At 37.3% G+C, this 20,378-nt stretch overlaps 1 protein-coding gene across 1 annotated transcript in view; it reads right to left on the bottom strand.

The window, feature by feature from the left end:
• Positions 1-12,311: 12,311 nt before the first annotated feature.
• The window catches only part of LOC140244316 (5'-nucleotidase domain-containing protein 3-like), a 50,389-nt gene continuing 42,322 nt past the window's right edge, over positions 12,312-20,378 (bottom strand). The window contains exons 13-15 of the mRNA XM_072323957.1: positions 16,653-16,739; positions 14,012-14,076; positions 12,312-12,598 (exon numbers count right to left, since the gene is read on the bottom strand). Of these exons, the coding sequence (XP_072180058.1) occupies positions 12,388-12,598; positions 14,012-14,076; positions 16,653-16,739 (363 nt within the window). The 3' untranslated portion in view covers positions 12,312-12,387. The remainder of the gene's footprint in view (positions 12,599-14,011; positions 14,077-16,652; positions 16,740-20,378) is intronic.

The following is a 20,378-nucleotide window of genomic DNA, read 5'->3' as shown; positions in this document are numbered from 1 at the left end:
AGCTATGATAATATAGTATAAAACATCAGTGAAAGTTTGAGGAACATCGCACAATCGATCCAAAAGTTATGTATTTTTATAAGTTTCGGTGACGTCATCACTGGATAAGAAGACTATACTACAGTTCATGACGTCGGACGATAATGTAAAGAAAATATAAAGAAAATTCAACACATTTTCCTTTTCTGGTGTAATGAAAGAGCGCTTGACTTTATAGACCTACAAGACCTCTTTCAGAAAGTAGCGGAAATGAAATTACCCTTAAAGGGAACGCAAACCCTAAGAGCAATGTGGATTGAGTGAAAGCTGCAACATTAGTAGAACACATCAGTGAAAGTTTGAAGAAAATCGGACAATCGATGCAAAAGTTATGAATTTTTAAAGTTTTGGTGTTGGAACCGCTGGATGAAGAGACTACTAGAGCTTATGATGTATGAGTGGACAACAATATAAAGAAAATATAAAGAAAATTCCACAAAAATTCATTTTTCATGAAAATTACAAATTCCATCAACTTGATACTGACATATGTTAAGGGTAGCAATGTTTCCCCCTGCTTTCTGAAAGCGGCTAGTCAAGTGCTCTTTCATAATGCTAGAAAAGTGAATTTCTGTTGAATTTTCTTTATAGTTTCTTTGTATTGTTGTCCACTCATACGTCATAACCGCTAGTAGTCTCCTCATCCAGCGGTTCCAACACCAAAACTTTAAAAATTCATAACTTTTGCATCGATTGTCCGATTTTCTTCAAACTTTCACTGATGTGTTCTACTAATGTTGCTGCTTTCACTCAATCCACAGCATCATGTCGATGAAAAAAAAAAAAAAAAAAGATTTTTGTGGAATTTTCCTTATACTTTCTTTATATTGCTGTCAAAAATAAAGTCATCTAGCGATGACGTTCGGCACGAAAACTTTAAAATTAATCACGCTTGAATCGATTGTCCGTTTTTTTTCCCCCAAACTTTCACTGATGATTGTGTTCTATTATTATTATTGCTGCATTCACTCAAACCCCATACACATTGCATGAAATACCTGCACGCAAGGACTATACAAAACGCAAGGACTTACAAAATGATACACCACAGTATCTGGTAAATTTCTCGCGTCTACATCGGAATTCCCCATGTTGATATCATATTAAGGAAGTAACACTTTCTGACTTATCCATGCTTCAATACGGTCATGAGATTGTGGTTAGAGATGTGACAGCAGTAATTACTCTGCATGGGGTTTTATGTTACCGCAAGTAGGCCTATATCGAAACTGGTAAACGATGGGAGCCTCATTCTTTGCAAAATAATAATAAAGTTTCGTGGTCGACAATGGCTAATAACTAAAGAGAAACACAAAATATAACAACTTCTGCCCGTGTGATTTAGGCATATTTCCATGGGAAAGAGGGACTGACTTATACTGCACGTACACGTGACGTATACGATGTAATCGGGTTTTCCCTTCCAAAAGGAGCGCACTCACACACACCCACACTCACACACACACGTGTGCATCCTTGATCTATATGAATTCATTTGATTTGACATGTTGTTTTTGTGCATTGTTACTTTTCTCTTCTGTGTGTCTCATTTACCATGTTTACTTATGTGTGCGTATGGGGTATTAAATATTAACTTGGGCGAGCCAAACGGATATGTAATCACATTATCTCTTTAACTGGCATGCCTCTTTTAGGCAAAATTATTAATAACGAGTTTATGAATATTTCATTTTATTCATAATGTATGCATAATGTGTTTTGGGGCAATGGTGAGTGAAATCGTTGAAATGTGTGTGTCTTTATTCACCATCCCTGTAATATTATAATGACGATACTTTATAATTCGATCAGCGAGAGTGTGAAATCTTCTTGGCATGTTTTTTTAAGTCGGTGAGATTAATATTACTTACAAGCAAAACTCTGGTTTGTTTAAAGAGATGCAAATATGTATTGGTGGAGAGCGTGGTCAATCCTATACGGGATGGATGGCTTCATGAAACAGGTGAAACACCCGAGTTTATTCCACTCTTCACGATATCAGACACGACTCTGATTTCTTGGTCATTTTGTAACTTTCTATAGCCCTGTCCAAGCTAAAATGTAAATGATTCTGTTTTCACAGCAATAAAATAAACTCTTATTCTTTTTCTTATACAACGTATGTTGTTTTATCGATCTAGATGCCCTTTTATTGTTTGGACAGTTATTATAGAGAGAGAATCACAAAGTGTAATAGGCCATGTTCCTCGAAAGCAACTCCTTGTAGCATTAGAATGTATACACTTCGCCTCCTATAGGGGTCATTGGAAATGAGGAGGGTAAACATTGACCTGATTCGTTGTACATATTTATTGTATTTGGTATTGATAAGACTCCTCAAAAAGCAATCTTATCTCTTACTCACCTGCTGTTAGATAAAAAGAACCTAATATTTGACTTTTGGCAGCCTTCTTTCTCTCTTGATGTTTGTATTCATGTGTTGTTTTTTTGAAACCCAACTTATCCTTCTTAATTCAATATAACAGTGCTTGATGTTATCATGTTTTGTGTGTGTATGAATGGGATTGGTTTAAGTGGAAAACAATGACCAAACACTAAGACCAAAACCAAAAACAAAATGACTTAAATAATGCAGCATTTACACTGTTTTCCGAGGGGTGTTCTTGTAAAAATAAAAGTCTCGAACCTTGTAAGGTGGACCTGGTCCAAAGATAATAGGCTACACGCCGACTTCTCGTCCTTGTTGTTTGTCTGCAATTAATACCATCATTGGGAAGCAAGAAAACTAATGTTGGTGGTGTGTTCACACCCATCCTACACTGAAATAAACTTTCCATGCTGCAGAGTTGTTTGTTATTGTATCAGCGCAGATATATTTTTTTTTTTTTACTCCGTCTGGGTTTTTATGTTTTATATTTGCTAAAAAAGGCGAACAGTCCTTAATTTGATTGATACATCATCATGATCCAGCAAGAGAAATGAATTTGAAATATCTTGCAGCTAGAATTTGGCCCTCACTTACGGATTGTGGGGTGATAAAAAATTATGTTTGCGATAAGAAACGGTTATATACGAGGTCATGACATAGGCGCGGGATATATATATATATATATATATATATATATATATATATATATATCCGTTTGGTATATATCCGTCGGGAATATGAAGTTTGTTGAGGATTGAAGCAGACAAGGCACCAAAACACAGGTACGCCTATATATATATATATATATATATATATATATATATATATATATATATATATATATATATATATATATATATATATATACTTATATTCGCAATTGTCTTAGAATACTTTAATGTTCTGGCACATCACTCCTTTGATGCTTAATAATCAATTGTTTTTACTGAATGATAGAAATAATTGTATAAACCGAGGCTTTGTTTGACATTTTCTCGAGATACACATAGTGCATTAATTCGACTGCTGTTGTGACTTTTGACCATAGTAAATAAAAAGAATAAAAAAGAAAACAAACGAACATGACCAAACAAAACAAAAAACACATTTCTGAGAATTCAAGAATTTGACTTTTTAAGGTTTTTAAAAATGGGATATTTTCATCATCACTAAACTACGACGAGGTATATGTTCATAGCCGCATGAGGTGACTTGTATATACGGGCGTTTTTGCGTTTATAATGCTCTTCGGTCAAACTTTAATCAAACATTAAAATTCGGGAGTAAAGTCCTCTATATGCATACTGCACTTTTCATAAAACTTACTGAAAATGGGAAGTCGTTATTGTACTATCATTTATATTCTATGAACTGATTTAAAAACTTTTAATCTACACTGGTGTGGCCACAGTATTGGACTGTTAGTTACAGTTCCAAAAACTGTGGGATAAACTTTCTGAATATCAAGTTTGGTAATAAGCCACGCAGTGATCAATGCAACACCAAAGTTAAAAATGCTGACTATGGTTTTTTGTATTGGCTGTCTTTCTTTCTGCTATCGTTTTGTTTGGGTAAAAAAAAAAAAGTCACTGCACTTTCGCTCTCAGCTGTGTTTTGTATGAACTATCCAAACTCTGAAAGGTTGATACAAATAGAGCCCATCCTTCACCACACCCTCACCTCAACTCTTTCCTAGTCCAGTCCGGAACTATTTCAACTTCGTTGACAAAACAGTCTGTTGGGGTAAATGGGTGATTGACGAAATTCAAATACAGAACACTACAAGGACATGGCGCAAATAATGATCAGGTTTTCGTTCTTTTTAAAAGGCTTTATGTATAAACAATATGCTGTAGATTCTCATTCTCTTTTTCTCTCTCTACCAGTGCATTTCGGTTCACTGTTTCACTAATGCCTTGTTGCTTAAGTTCCATTAGAATTTGAAATTCTCACTGTTTATCGGCGGTGAAATCTCCTCCACTGTCTTGTACCTCGAAATGATTATGTTCATGTTTACATGCAGTGTATAGTAGACCTACCTGTATAATTACAGCACAGTATAAATGTTATGAGAAATGTTTAGTTATCACCGATCTTTTGTCATATCATAGTGAATTGTTGTTGATCCACAACGTTATTTTTTACCTCTTTTTCATTTGTTGTGGACATAAAGCAAATAAAGCTGTACCAACTTCTCAGTAACTGCCGATCTCCGTCTTTCCCAACGACTTATAGTCCTTATAGGGCCCTACTACTGCATTTTCCTGAATTGTCCTGAAAGGGTATCTATTTTTGTTATTTGGGGGCAGGTTTGGGGTGTTTTTGTGCTGTTGTTGTTATTGTTGTTGTTGTTTTGTTGTCTTTGTGGTTGTTTTTGTTGTTTTTGTCGTTGTTGTTGTTGTTGTTGTGTTGGTGTTGTTGTAGCTGTCGTTGGTAATGGTGTTGTTGTTGTGTGGTGTGTGTGTGTTTTTTTTTTTTCTTTCTTTTTGGGGTCTCTTTTCGATGCCTATAAAGGGAGGTGGGTGCCCACTTCCCAGTTCAATAAATATTCTCTTGTTTTGTGCTGTCCTTCGCCTATACAATCTGTACTGACAAGCATGTAATCATTAACCATTGCATTTCGTTCTCTATAGCCACCTGCCGACTCGTTAAAAACATCAGCATGGTTTCCGGAGAGCACGCAGAGTCGTCTCTACAACGACTAACCCAGGTGAATCTGCGGAGAAGACTGCCCTGGCATATTGTGCAAGAAGCTCGATACCCAGGGTCATTATTTAGTGCGTAAACCGAAATACATGAGAGAAAAAAAAAAGAGAAAAAAAAAACCCTACAACAACAACAACAAAACAAGACAATTCAGCGACACAAAACTTCTCATCAAAAGTGATCGTCTTATAAGAAATAACTGATATTCAAGCGAAGATAATGTGATGCGAAGCGAAGGAGAACCCTGGAAATAAGGTGATCAAAACCCCATCCTGCATTCATGCCGTAATATTGTGAACTATAATAGGCCCACTAAAACTGAGACTTAGGCCTATGTGAGGTGGGCCCTATGCTAAAAACTTATAAAGGCCTACTGCTGCATTATTTTCTCAAGAGGAGTACTAGTAATATGCTTTTATTTGGTCACTATTTCTCTGCCACGATACGATGTTACAATGGCAATGTACTTTGTGCTACTTGCACTTCACATGAACCCCATCACGCATTAGTATGCAAAACTGGTAGGATGGTGTGTAGTTGAGTGTATTATGCTGATATCTTGAATACTGTGAAGATTGTTTGCAGCACGAGATGTTTCCTTAATATAACACGGTGTTACCATCTGCAACTCTCGCAAAAAGCGGATTTATGAAGCCCTCAAACATGGGTCGGATTTTATTTGAATCATTTTAAAACGGAATAACAAGTTCGAATTTAAATTAGCCTTTTCACTCCGGCTTATCAAGCAACCACAACTGATTCCTTTTTATCTATTTACAAACTTTTTTTTTTTACGGTGGGGTAAACTGACGCTTTCACTGTAGGCCTACAGAACGTATAACAGCTCTGTTGGTTATCAAATGACGCCACGTTGAAATGTTAAGTTTGAAACATAAGTGACCAATCTCACATTCAGCAACTTTAATTCAAGATAACTTTCAGAAAATTGTGTTCCTTTAACTCATGGGTATACTCTTTAATAGTCTTCCCCTGCCCCTAGCTGCTGCATAGAAAGATTGAACCGGGTATAAGTTTCTGCGGAGAAAAACACATCCTCGACGGCTTGGCGTAAGACTAAGCAGACATTGATCATAGAGTTACATTACGTACATGTACATGTACCCAACCACCGCAAGATAGACACATGACTTTGACCGACATAATCACCCCTGCTACATAGGTCTTGTGAGTGGTGCATGCCGCTCGTACGTGATTGAAAAATGACGCTTCCGTCCATGCAGTCTGAACACCACGCCCCCTTCTAGTCAGATGCGAGCGTCAGTAGCTAGCTGCAAACAGCTGCTATTGGAGAAATCATGTGGCTTCCTTCATCCCTTTATGACATCACTACACATAACTGAACCACAGAGCTTCATTATGCTCTCTGAAAAAACACTTCAATCATTCATGGACAAGTCAAAATAAATTTGCTTTTGCTTTTTCTGTTTTGTTTATTTGTGGGTTTTTTTTTTTGTTTTTTGCTGTTGTGTTTGTGTTTTTTGTTTTTTTTTTTATTTATCTATTCATTTATTTATTTATTATCGTTATCATTATTATTATTATTGTTATTATTTTTTTTTTTTTTTTGGGGGGGGGGGGGGTCTAGTATAAAGACACTACCTCAGTCAGGAAAGAAGTAGGCCTACTGCAAAAAACATTTTATAAACTACAAGATGAGACTAAAACATCCATAACAGAAAGATTCATCAAATAACATTTTTTATCACTTTGAATTAAATGTTTATTTGATATCATCATATGCATCTGTATTGTGTATTACAGCAATGAACTTCATTAAACATGTAACATATGTAATAATTGCACAAAAATCCAACAAATCATCATGTACGACTGCTTTTACGCACAATGTGAAAACACAATGGTTGTATAATTTCTTCACATCAAAACTTTGTCATAAGCAGCAATTTTCGTGAGCATATCTACCAAGTGTAAGAAAGAAGTTTTCACCAGTAGGCCTACCCTGTACCACAAAACTACATCACATCAAAACAAACAAAAAACTGCAATCGGAAATTATCAATTTCAGCATAAATATCATTTCAAATAATTGTGCGATAATTAATGCAGCCTAAACTGAGGATGTTGCCTTCATCATCCATGCTGGTAGCCACCTTTTTCAAACTAATTCTTTTTTACTTTATTTATGCCAAGTGGCATGAATACAGAGACTGCAACAAGAAGACCCAACAAGGTCAAAGGTTACTGAATGCAAAGGATCAAGAAACCCTGACATGAAGTACTTTGTATTATTCAAGGTATTTGCATGGCTTACAGGTCCATTGTACCATTATTCTTTGTAAGCAGCATATTTTGACAAATCTGCCAAGGTTTGGCCATAAAAGCCAGACAATTTACATGAGAAGCCTCTCACAAGAATGACTAAGCATCATTTTACTTCATCTGATACACATTTAAACCACAGCAAACAATACATTTAATATAGATGCTGTTTCATACACAATGTATATCACTTTTTATAATACAAGCACATGTATTTGGTGGACTTTTAAAAATAAAATAATACCTGCGCAAATGAAGTTGTCTCTGAATATCACACATTCCTCTCCATTAATTTCTTTGGCAAGTTTGGAGCATCATGAAATGTACTTGGAAAAGTAATTCTTCAACTTCTCATATACAGATTACATAATCTGTCACACGAATATAAATTATCCAAGTGAAATCGTATTGAATAAAACTTCAAAATTTCTCCTTTTTTAAAAACCAAGAGTATTAGAGTTACAATAAATAGTTATGTACAGGGAGCACTCATATATTAGGCGCACAACGACTTTGGACATAGGGCATAAACAAACATGGACACAGGTACTTGCATTCGTGTAAAAAGCGCATCCCCAATTTTCAATATTTTTCAGGACAAATAAAGTGCCCCTCAATACACAAGTGTTTATGGGTACTGTTTCTATTCATAATTGATATGGTAAGCACATAACATTACAAGCCAGAAACTGCAAACTCCAAAATGTGTTAACAATGGATGGAATACTATCCTATGTAAAGTTATCAATAGATGTAGGATGATATGAAGGTAGGTAAGAGGTAACTGTTGGTCAACACTGGTCCCTAAGCAGATTCTTGCTTGAATCAAATAGTAACAGGAAGATCTGCATTAAACACAGATAACATAAAATCAAGGAGAGGAATCATGTACCTTGCATCCATTACTATGAAGATACAGCAGAGAAAAGTTGGCATGATGAACTGTACATATCAATACTTTTTTTATGTTAAAAAAAAAATGTGATAGCAAGCATTGGCTAGCTCACGGTAATGCCCAGTGCATGAAAAAAGCACTACATCAACCATACCATAATGAGATCCTTTTTGAGAGCTGTTTTTTGAGGCTGTATCTGGCTCCTGATAGGCATAAAAATGTATAACCAAAGAAAACAAAAGGCTGCATGGACACAAATACAGGTCATGAGAACACCTTTTCTACATGCAAAAAGAGCTATTCAATTCTTATTCTACACCCTCCATAATGATGAAAAGAAGCAGTGACATCAACTGATATCCAAGATATATCATATTTCTTTCCTCATGAGTGAAATCTATCAATGAAATGAATAGGCATCAAAACGGGAAGCTGTGGTAGTTGTTACATTGTACACCATTGTGTACTTTTCATACCATTATACACATGCAAGGGAATATTATACAGAGTTATACAGAGCACCTTCATAACATGTGATAATTTGATCAAACTCTACATGGCAATATTGTATTTCTCTCCCTATATAGCAATGTGCATTTTGGCATTTTAAACAGTACCGGCACTTCAACATCACTCAATATCAATTTATTGCTTTATCACATTCTGTGTATGGCAATACATCTCACTGACAAATCGGGATAAACTACACGCACTTGCACAAAAATTCAACCACATTCCCACAAACAATTTTATATGTATATGTCAATACATGAATACATTCTCTTCTTTTCTACCTTTTCGTAGTACAATTGTAACATATAAAACCACCAATGTGCAGTCATCTTCAGGAAGCATTTACGGGAAGTATGAGCATCAAGTGAGTTAATGAATTTTGTGACAAAGGAGCATTCAGGCTGGACGTTTTGGTTGATGGTGACGGAGCAGGTGGGATGAGGTCTCTCACACTCCGAGATGCCATAATACCTGATTCACATTGTCTACTGGAAACGTAATACACATTATCACTTGCATTTGATAGGAATCTGAAGGATCTAAGCAGGAATATCACTGCAGAGTGCATACAATCAGTACTTTGAATTTATGAATACAACTGTCAAACTGAGCATCTCCTTAGTAAAAATCAAATACAGAATGTTGTATTCTATAGCAATCTTCCCACTGCTCACACACTCTACTGAAACCATAGATTTCCTCCTCTCACACTCCATCTCTCTCCTCTTTTTCTCTTGGATCAGGGAGGTGGAAATCCCACCTCCCTGCTTGGATTGAGCAGAAGAATGTGTTTCATTAGACTGACGTCTTATCAAGTGAATATCAGAGGTACGAGAGTATGAAATATTGTAAGGAATGTACAATACACAAGCTTACTTTTCTAAAATGTCACCCAATTTTTCACCAAAGGTTCTGCCATAATGGTTTTCATGCACTCTGTCACAAAATCTACCAATATACACACATACATTTCACGATATTCTGAATACTGCGTTCATTGGATGTGTGGGCATGTGTTGCTCACATCTACAGATATTGGTCATGCAACTGGGGCAAAATCAGCCCCCCCCCCCATATACACTAGCATAGCCACAAACACAAACAAACAAACAAACAAACAAACAAACAGACAAACAAACAGCCTGATTAGGGTAAACTGCTAGTGTGCCACATCATTCTGAGACAGTAACTCATGAGCACTTTTGGAAAACATGTTTTTCAAAGCCATAGTTTTTATGGAAGCATTTATGCTAGGAATGCTGTGCAGGCAGACTGTAGAGAAAATTGTAAGCTTTGTTCTGATGTAAATTTTATGAAAAAGCTATGGCTATGACACTTTGAACATACTGTGGCATGTTGCGATTTATTGATTGGTTTGTGTGTGGTTGTCCATTCGGATAATATATGCAAAGTCGGCAAAGCTGTCTACCGAGTCGGGCGTGCGAACATGGCAAACAAAGGTAAGTATTTCAAGATGCAAATCAGAATAAAGCACCATGGATTTCTCACAAATCACTGAGAGCTGTCAGAAGAATATGTGAAAGCTCCGCTAAAAACCCACAAAAAGTCGCAGATTAGGAATCTCTGTAATGGACCAAAATAATCATTTGGACTGACTCAAATTTTTGAAGTTCATCTTAATACCTTGGAGAGTACTCTCTTCTCTACCTATTGTCATAATTTAACAGCTTAAAACAAAAAAGCAATCAAGATATTAGCAGTTTTTCTGGACCATATTTTTTCACAAGTGCTGCTTTCACTGTGTTTTCATTGCTACTTCGGTACAACACGCTCGCCTGATCCTAATCTTAAAGTCTTTTTCCCTTTTCTATAAAACTGCACCTCCTAACTATCCCTTATTTCAATCACTTTTTGAATGGGTTAGGATGGTCAAATCTTATCAAGTCACAGATCATTTTAAAGCTTAAGAATTACTCTTTCAAACTATGTGGAAACATGTAAATTCATGTCGGTCTACTTTTTGTCAGTTTTGAGCCCAACAATCACATATGAGAATACCATGGTCCTTAACATTTATCCATGCATATATAGTTGGGGGGGGGGGGAACAGATGCTCAGTGCATGTAATCATGATTTGCTGCAAATCACATTGAGAGCATCACTTGCAGTTGTTCCTGGTATATAATAATACAATATCAATACACTGTACCAAGGTTATTTCTTGCCTGAAATGAATGTTACATCCAAAAAAAAGTTGCTGTAAGGTTCCAGTGCAATATCAGGCCATGGCAGTTCATCACTTGCACCCTGACTGAACTAAAAGATGAAACTCTTAAAAAAATAAAACATGTTTTGCATAAAGTGTAAACACATAACTGGGAAGCCATAATAGGATTTGTCAATTTGCCTCTTTAATCTGTTACTGTACTCTGAATACTAGTAGTCCATCATGTACATTTAAAATGGTTCTCAACTACCCTGTAAATTAGACCAGTGGAGATGGAATATAAACTTTTCACATTGAACAGACTCCAGCACACTGTGGTGGTCAGAAACAATAGCTAACTACAACAGTTAAAGGGACTGTACAGTACTGGTTGAGGTGGGAATTCATATTTTGAACATTCCTAAGTGAGATAATGAGAAACCTCTTATGAAATATGAAAGAGCATGTAATTTTAAGAAGGATTCAACATTTATTTGATGAAAAATCGTTTTCAAATGGCTGAGATATCCTAAAAAAGTGATAATAATAAAAGGCAACAGGCCACGCCTTTTATTAGGATCTCTTTGTTTTACCTTGTTTTTGGATATCTCAGCCATTTCAAAACTGATTTTCATCAAATAAACTTTTGATACCCCTTAGAATTGCATGCTCTTTAACATCTCAAAGAGTGGTTTCTGAATAACTTGCAAAATGTTAAAAGCTAAATCCTCACCTCGACCCTTTAAGAGTAGTACCAGTTTTATTTGTTCCATATGATTGTCACTGACACAAAGCTCTTACTCAAAATGTTTGAAATATTCTTTGAGTATGCAGAAATAATTAGAAATGAGGAACAACCAAAGATCTGAAAACCTGACACCTGCATTGCTCCCATAACTCTAACAATAGTTACAAGGTAGATTTGGTGAAATTTGTGCTTCACTTAAGAAAATAAATACAGCAAGCAAATTATAAATCAAATCAATTATACCAATATTTCAGATGCATGTACAGCTCTGTTTTTTTTTTCCTCTCTCTCCCCCTCTCTCCCTCTCTCTTTCTCTCTTTCTTTTCTCTCTCCCTCTTTGTCACTATTATCGCAATAATTGTCTCATTCTGAGTAATCTCATGTTATTCTTGACTCAAAGTTGATGTGATAGGAGGAGGGACAAGAAGAAGAAATCTGACAGTTTCAAGTTGTTCATGACTGCAGGTCCGGTATGCCTTCTCCACATAGCATCATGTCCATGGCTAAACTAATTGTCCCCTGCCAGTGGTCCTACAGGATCAGAGAGTGGAGACATGGTGAGCAAGAGGTGGCAGGCGACTTTAGCATTGACCGATCCCTCTCCCGCTGCACTCGGCAAGAGATCACGGTCAAGGGACGGTCAAGTTGTAGGAGAGTTCGTGGGGCAGGGCAGTCCGCCGAGGGTAGAAGGTGTGCGTGAGGGAATAGTTGAGGAGATTGCCGACTCCGGACATGTAGATATCGGCAAAGCGGCAGAGGCGCGAGGTGAAGTATGAATAGTTGTGGTGCGTCCTGAAGACACTCCCAAACTGCTGGTTGAAGAGTGACTTGGTGGTAATCCTTAATGACAAACATTGACAGAAAACCATCATGGCAAACATTACTCTCATCCATTCATACAATGAGATGTGAGTTACTGAAGAGATATCAAAGGAAACCAAACTATTCTACAATTTGGTATTACTGAAAAAGAGAAAATTATTGAATAAGTAATTTTCCATGCTAGGCTGGGGAAGATGAATTATGCATTTTGTTAGTTTCATGGATGGTCACACCAATTGAGCAAGTTAAAAAAATTTACCTCTGCCCAGGCAGTTACAGGATTTGGCAACACATACTGTGCAAAAAGGCAGCTGGTTGGCATTACAGACACAAGTTATTAATGCACGCTACAGGAATGGCACACCTAAAGAAAACAAACCTGAAACAAAACCTTAAAAAAAAACAATAATAATTAATAACATACACCATGTAGCAGAGTTACCTTACAATGTACCTAACTTGAAATCCTAGATATGAAATAATAAATGCAATAAGCAAGTAGATCTCGTCCTATAATTTTCCATGCTAGTTTTATGTTGAGCAAATGCAGGAAAATGTCCATCCTGCTAAACTTTCCAATGCTACAGTAAGTATTGAGCACAAAGCAAATTGCTTCAGAGTAAAATCTGTTGCTTGATAATGTAGTTAATCTTACATTGATACGGAAACAAGGTACAAGAGAGAAAAGGGGAATTCTGATTTATAACTGTATCAGCAATGTCCAGGTATAGTATTTCCCAACCTTGTGAAGCAATCTTCCTTCACATGGAGAAAGAAAAAAAAAAAGCAGTAAATCCGGCAGTGAAATAAACAAGCAGAAAAGAAGAGAGAGAGAGAGAAATAAAAGGCGAAAATGAAGTGTGAAACTGCCTGATGTCCTTCTAGACACACAGTACAGTATTTTAGTGCTAATGCTACAGTTCACACACGGCCGGATTTCGAACCGGGTCCATAAGGAATTAAAACCGTATCGACCCGGTTCGAGCCGTAGAGACCCGTATAAATATCCTTAACTGACTCCTTTTTGACCCCTATCGACCTGTGTCAACCAGCTTTGACCCATACCATAAATCTTGTCATCATCAGATGCATGAAGGCAATGCGGTATACGGCAAGGTTCCATACGGTTTTGCGGTGCAGGTTGCAGCGGGTCAATGCAAGTCAGTGCCGTTCGAACCAGGTCAATTCAGATATCAATACGGAATTGAAATCTGTGAGAAAATTTTGAATATGACCAAAACTTTTTCACCGCCGTATCGTAGCCCCCGGAATCCATCAGGAATTAACACGGGTTACGATGCGGGTCAATGCGGGTCTCTACGGCTCGAACAGGGTTGATAAGGTTTTAATCCCTTATGGACCTGGTACGATTTCCGGCTGTTTGTGATTCTAGCATAAGTTTAATTCCAGCATGTACATAGCTACACATACCTGAGTTCATTTCTCTCTTTGATCCATGATGAGACAACTGTTTGGCATTCTGCCCTCTGATGCACCTGTCATATCACATGGTGTAAACAAATTAGTGACTTTCTGTGTGCATGTGTAAGATTGTGCGCATCACAACAATTGTTTTTGTTCTGTTAAACAACAAGCCAAATCTTTCAAAGGGATAATATAGTTTCAATTGAGACGTAATACAGATTTTTATTTTTTTTTGCCAGATAATTAGAAACCTCTACTGAAAAAGTAAAGAATGTACGATTCTAAGAGAAAATCAAAGCTTCCTTGATGAAAATTGGTTTTGGTAAAAACAAAGTGAAACCAAATAGCCCTAATAAAAGGTGGGTCCAACCTTTTATAAGCACCATTTTGTATTTGGATATCTCAGCCATTTCAAAACCAATTTTCATCAAATTAACTTTAAATTTCATTTAGACATCTATGCTCTTTGATATTTCAGAAGAGGTTTTTCATTATTTCACACACACAAAAAAAAAAAATGTATATTGTTGGAAACCTTAACCTCATCTCGACCAAAACCATGCCATCCCTTTCAGTCTGTCAATGCCACAGTGACTGGTTCATGGGATTCTGATATGTGGTCCTAGGAGGGTTAAGAAGTATGATTTTATTTTTTAAATTTAAAGACTCTATGAGCGAATTATAGACCACATAAACCACAGCTTACATGAAGGATGCATGGTAGGGCCTATACCTTCATTTCAGACAACTGATTTATCAAGAAATAATATAACCCCCCAAAATGCAAAGAAATACAAAGCAACACTGGTATGATATAGATGTCTGTCAAGGATATTGTTGAGAATTTAAAGCAAAAAAAAAAAATTACTGCTTTAAGGGTGTGTATAGTTCTGGTCGAGGTGAGGATTTAGCTTTTAACGTTTTGCAAGATATTCAGAAACCACTCTTTTAGATGTCAAAGAGCATGCAGTTCTAAGGGGTATCAAAAGTTTATTCGATGAAAATCGGTTTTGAAATGGCCAAGATATCCAAAAACAAGGTGAAACAAAGAGATCCTAATAAAGTTGTGGCATGTCGCCTTTTATCATTAGCACTTTTTGGGATATCTCAGCCATTTGAAAACCAATTTTCTTCAAATAAACATTGAATCCTTCTTAAAATTACATGCTCTTTCATATTTCATAAGAGGCTTTTCATTATCTCACTTAGGAATGTTCAAAACATGAATTCCCACCTCAGCCAGTACTGTACAGTCCCTTTAACTCTTTATGTGCCATGGTGGAAACCCCCTGTGTGCCACGTTATTCTCAGACACGAAGGTAGTCATGTTTTGAGAAAGAAATATCTTTTTCCAATTTGTATAACTTGTTCAAATTTCTGTTAAGCTGGATAAAATAGTGAGCAAAGTTAAAGAGGAATGCCATACTTTGCTTCCATATACAATGTATGATGATTCTATTTTCAATTTTTCTTTTGAATTACCAGATGCTACATTACTGTAAAGGCATGACTATTGCACATAAAATAGTGACAGAAACTTAGAATGTACACGCAAATTTAGCTTGGAGCACCACTTGATAGTCAATCACCACATAGAATGCAAGCCGTATGTGAGAGGAACAAAAGCGCGAGAAACGCTTTGATTGTACCGCGGGATTAGCGATTTATCGATCGGTTTTGGCGGCTTTGTTTGTTGAGCAGCATATGCGAAGTTGGCACGCCGTCGACTGAGTCGGACGTGCGAACGTGGCACATAAAGAGTTAATGTAACAGGAAATTTGCAATAATTTACAATGGAAAGTCTCTGAAAGACCAGGGCCCGTTTCACAAAACTTGTTATCAATAACAAGTTAAGATAGTTGTTACATTCAAGCTACTGAAATCCTTGCATCTGATTTGCTGAGAGCACAGTCGTCATAGAAAACATGTGATCAGTTGTTACTGATAACATGTTTTATGAAACGGGACCATGGTTTTGCTGAAAATACAGGGACATCCTCATTATGAGGTCACCAGGAATGCCAATTTTACTTCATTATAACTGGAACTTGGAAACGTACTGAAAAAGAGATCAGGCAAATACTTGTAGTGATAGTGAAAAACCAGAACCGCCCAATTCATCTCAATAAAAGCTGTACCTTGTTGTAAATGAGCTTGCTATAAAAGGGTATCCCTGTATTTAAATGGTTATTCCTTTTGTTTAAAGAAAATGTGCATCCAGTTAGAATGTATTCTAGGATTGAGAGAATGCCCAAATCTTATGGCAGGAAGTCATTTCAACTTTGAAACTAAGATTAATAGCTAGATTATAAAGTATCTGGAAATTCAATGAGAACTAGATGTACAGTATGATTAGGCTAGGTAAAGAGGATGTAATTCTAACCCTGCCAATTGCCATCAAAAAGGTTTGAAGAATATAGAGGATGAAAAGTTTAGAAGGCAAATGGCTGATGAAACACTCAGGAGGAAAAAAAAATGTCTCTCCATATATTAACCGTAATTGTGACAGGACCTCTTTATCCCCTTGATCTGCCCACTGCTTCTTACTGTCCAAGCTTAACTGGAATCTTCTTATCTTACTGGTTAGCCTTAACTAGAATCTTCTTTACTTTGGCACATGAAAGAGAAATCCACCAGCTCAGCTTACCTGGTGCAGCTCAATGAGGTCTTGTAGGGCATTCAGCCAGATCACAGCTCTCTTGAAAGGCAGAGAATTACAAATCTCTATCTCATCCTGCATACAGAGAAAAGAGTAACAAGGTTATAACAAAAAGAAGGGTAGACCTTATCTGATAATACTGTAAAGTTCTGTGTAGAGGTGCATCACGACTTTGGGAGCCATCCCCCCCCCCCCAAAAAAAAAAAAAAAAAAAAAAAAAAAAAAAAAAACGATAACAATTAAAGAACAAATTTGAAGGGAATAAATGTTCGTAAAATTCGTTTGTAGATGAAATATATGTTGGTAATTGACCAATAATGCAAAAAGTTTGGCTCAAATCCCCGCAAGCATCTAGATATCCGCTATTTGCAAGTCCCAAACATCCCCCTCCCTCCCCCTCGAAAACCAGCCACAGTACGGGACTCCAAAAGTTGTGACGTCACGCCAGGGTAGTTAGAGCCACGGGCCCCGGATGCTCTGTAGAAAAGCATTTGGCATCGGGAAAGAATTTCTGTCAATTTTTTTTCAAAGTCTGAAATCTCTGCTATTTATACTTTTGACACCAACTCTTTACTGTTTGTCTACACTTAATAGTATTATCAAGAACTGCTTCTTCTCAAACAATTATTTTGTATTACTATGATCTGCAACAAGCCCAAATTTCACACAATTATCACAATTTTCTCCTCATAGTTTTGGTGCGAAAGTAGATCCGGTCGGCCGTCGGTCGGTATGACGTATCACCTCGCAGCTCGTATCGTATGCATTGTACGTACGTACGTGCGGTTCACATTTGTATCATCGTAACTTTTTCATAGCGGTTCGTTTCGAAATTTCGCGTCGATCAATTTTGAGCTTTCACTCCTTCCGAAAATGGCCGAGAACAGTGAGTTAGATCAGAGTGATCTTTTTATGGCCTTTGAGGAGTACGTTAGTGAAGAGGAAGGAAGCGACAAAAGCAGAGAAGGGGACGAGAATACAGACGAGGACGATGGAAGTTGGGAAGATGTAAGCTGGGGAGAGGACGATGGAGAAGTGGGAGAGCAAGGTGCTGTCGACGTCAATCCAGCCGGGGAAGCAGCGGCAGGGCCACGGGTGCCGCAACCCTATTGTCATGAGCCGCTGCCTTTCGATGGAGATGGAATGGCAAACGACGGGGATGCTCCTCGTCTCGATTTTATGTAGAAATGCACACCATGCACACCTACCATTTCCTTGCTTAATTTGTCAATGAAAACTTCTTGTGGCTATCAGAAATGTCAAGATGGACCATATCTGACGGTTTCATGAAATTTCATAGCCAATTACAGAAAAAAAGTAGCTAATTTTGACTCAAAAGTACGCCGATTGACGGCTGTGTCAGCGTAGCATGATGAATGATCGATTATGTGGAAGAGCGATAAACGATGATAATCGATCGTTGTAGTCTGTGATACAGCCGCTTGTTTGGTGTTTAACCACAAAAATTACGTCGGCTTGACAGTAAAAAGTGGAAGAAAGAAAGTGATCTTGATGCGTCTGTTTTTTATCAGTTTTAGTTAATTTTCTCCTGTGTGTGCATATGACTGTATATCTATCACCATTTTTTGCTGACTAAATGATGGAAGGATAATATGTGTACAAAACAGTAAAAGATATATGAAAAAAAAAGAAAATGATATCCATCATTAATATTGCACAATAAAATGGACCTTTACTACAAAACAAAAGCAAATATTGGGGTTGCAGTTCTTGTATACATAATTAAAAAATGAAATGGAAAAATTAATACTATCATGAAAACAATTATTTTTACAATGTACTATAATTCGAACTTATAGATTAAAAACATATCGCCATGTCAATTTCAATATTCTGTTTCCACAGCGCCATGAGTATCTTTTTAGGTGAAATGAGCACTTTATAACTAAGAAGTCCACTATATTACTACATGATTGTACACTTTTTCTAACACTATTCTCATTAATTTATTATTATTAGGCCTATATGTAGACTACTAGAAACAAATCCCCTTTGAATTCAACTTCCTTCTCATCTTCTTTTCTCTCTCTTACTCTCTCTCTCCCTCCTTCTAATAGCCTTACCTTTTTCTTCCACTTTTCCTTCAACTTCATTCTATTCCCTTCAACACTATTCAAATTATAAAATTATCAACTTTTGCCAAGATGAAATCAATACTTGCCACAATCTTTAAAGAAAGGACGTCCAAATCCTGATATGAATAATCTGTATCAATAATTTGAATAGTATTAGTAATAGTGATAAGATCGTGAAGATTGTGGCAATGGAAACAATGAGAAAAAAAAATACGAAAAATAAAGTAGGCCCTACACATATTGCACGAATCGCGTTCGATATTGTGAATAGAATCTAGTTAACGGCTAATTAGAGACTACCAGAATCGATTATAATCGTTGACATCGTTCTCTGTGAAATCAATACACTACTTACTACGTCGGAGATTATGTTCGCAACAACCGTACTTTTCAGCTCCGATTTCTCATTTTTCTTCCCTTTTGGTTTTCTAATTCCATGAAAATCTCGGATATGGTTCAATTTAGCATCTCCAATAGCTGCACAAAATTTGATAGACAAACGGCGAAGCGAACGGTAGGTGTGCATTTCTACATGATTACCCGGCTTTTGAATAACAATTGGTAAGTTCGAAACATGTCTTGAGCTGCAGGCGTCTCGGAGTTAGTGCAGTTTTCACTGCGGGCGATGTGAGGAAACTACTAACTCCTAAAGCCTCTAGTCTAGAGACTAGACTATTTTCTAACTAACAATTCAGCTCATTTTTTGTCCAGATTTAGCTTTTCATCAAACAGTCTTAATGTACGGGCCTACGGCACGGCCCTAAGGCTAAACGGTCAGCCCCTGACCACAGACACTAGACAGATAGGAGTCCCTGTAAAAAGGCTGTAGGCCCTATGCTATTATTACTGATTCAGTTTGGATCAGTAAATAAGACAGGGTTAGCTTGTTACTTGTTAGATCTAAAGTCTTAATAAATTAAAGACTTTAAAACCTGTGTCCCCATCTGTAAAAATTATTGAGGAATATGTCAAACTTACCAATGTTATGGTATAAAAAACTATAAATAAACTGATTTCCCATCATTACAGACACTGCTACGTAGTACAATGTACAGGCATGTTTACGCTACTAGTACTGTGCAAAGAGACGATTGATTGCTGTGTACTGTAGCATGCAGTGTGCACCGCGCGCTTCCCGCACCGATGCTACATTCCCCCGTGACTACGGTACTACAGTCACAGCTGTACTACGTATTTGAGTGCTTGTACTCGCAGTCGAGCCGCTCGCTACGTCGCTTGTCGTACACTGGCATAGCAAGCTATGTAGCAGAGGCTTTGGATGAAAGCAGTGAATGTGTACTACAGTAAAGTAACCTGCTGCGGAGCGCGAATTTAAGAACCCGCGAATACGTTTTCGAGCCGCTCAGCGCGAAAAATTAATCGCGCGAAAATATTGACGTTTACAGTAGGTCATTTTGCCGTTTTGCTTCTAGCCTATAGCTAGCTAGAGCGAGTCGCCGTGCATGGCCGTGGCCGCCTGAGCAGCGGAGCCTCGGCCGAGGGCTCCCCTCTCGTACCGTCCGCACCGTACCGCGCGCTGGCACGTACAGAGTCGCATCACTCGCGGATTAATCTTTTACGCGGGACGTTATTTTTCCAACCAAAATAAAACTAAAAA

The sequence above is a fragment of the Diadema setosum genome, chromosome 21, assembly GCF_964275005.1.
Source record: "Diadema setosum chromosome 21, eeDiaSeto1, whole genome shotgun sequence".
Taxonomy (NCBI): Eukaryota; Metazoa; Echinodermata; class Echinoidea; order Diadematoida; family Diadematidae; genus Diadema; species Diadema setosum.
The sequence above is the reverse complement of the archived record's forward strand: the minus strand, read 5'-3'. Positions and strand labels throughout refer to the sequence as shown.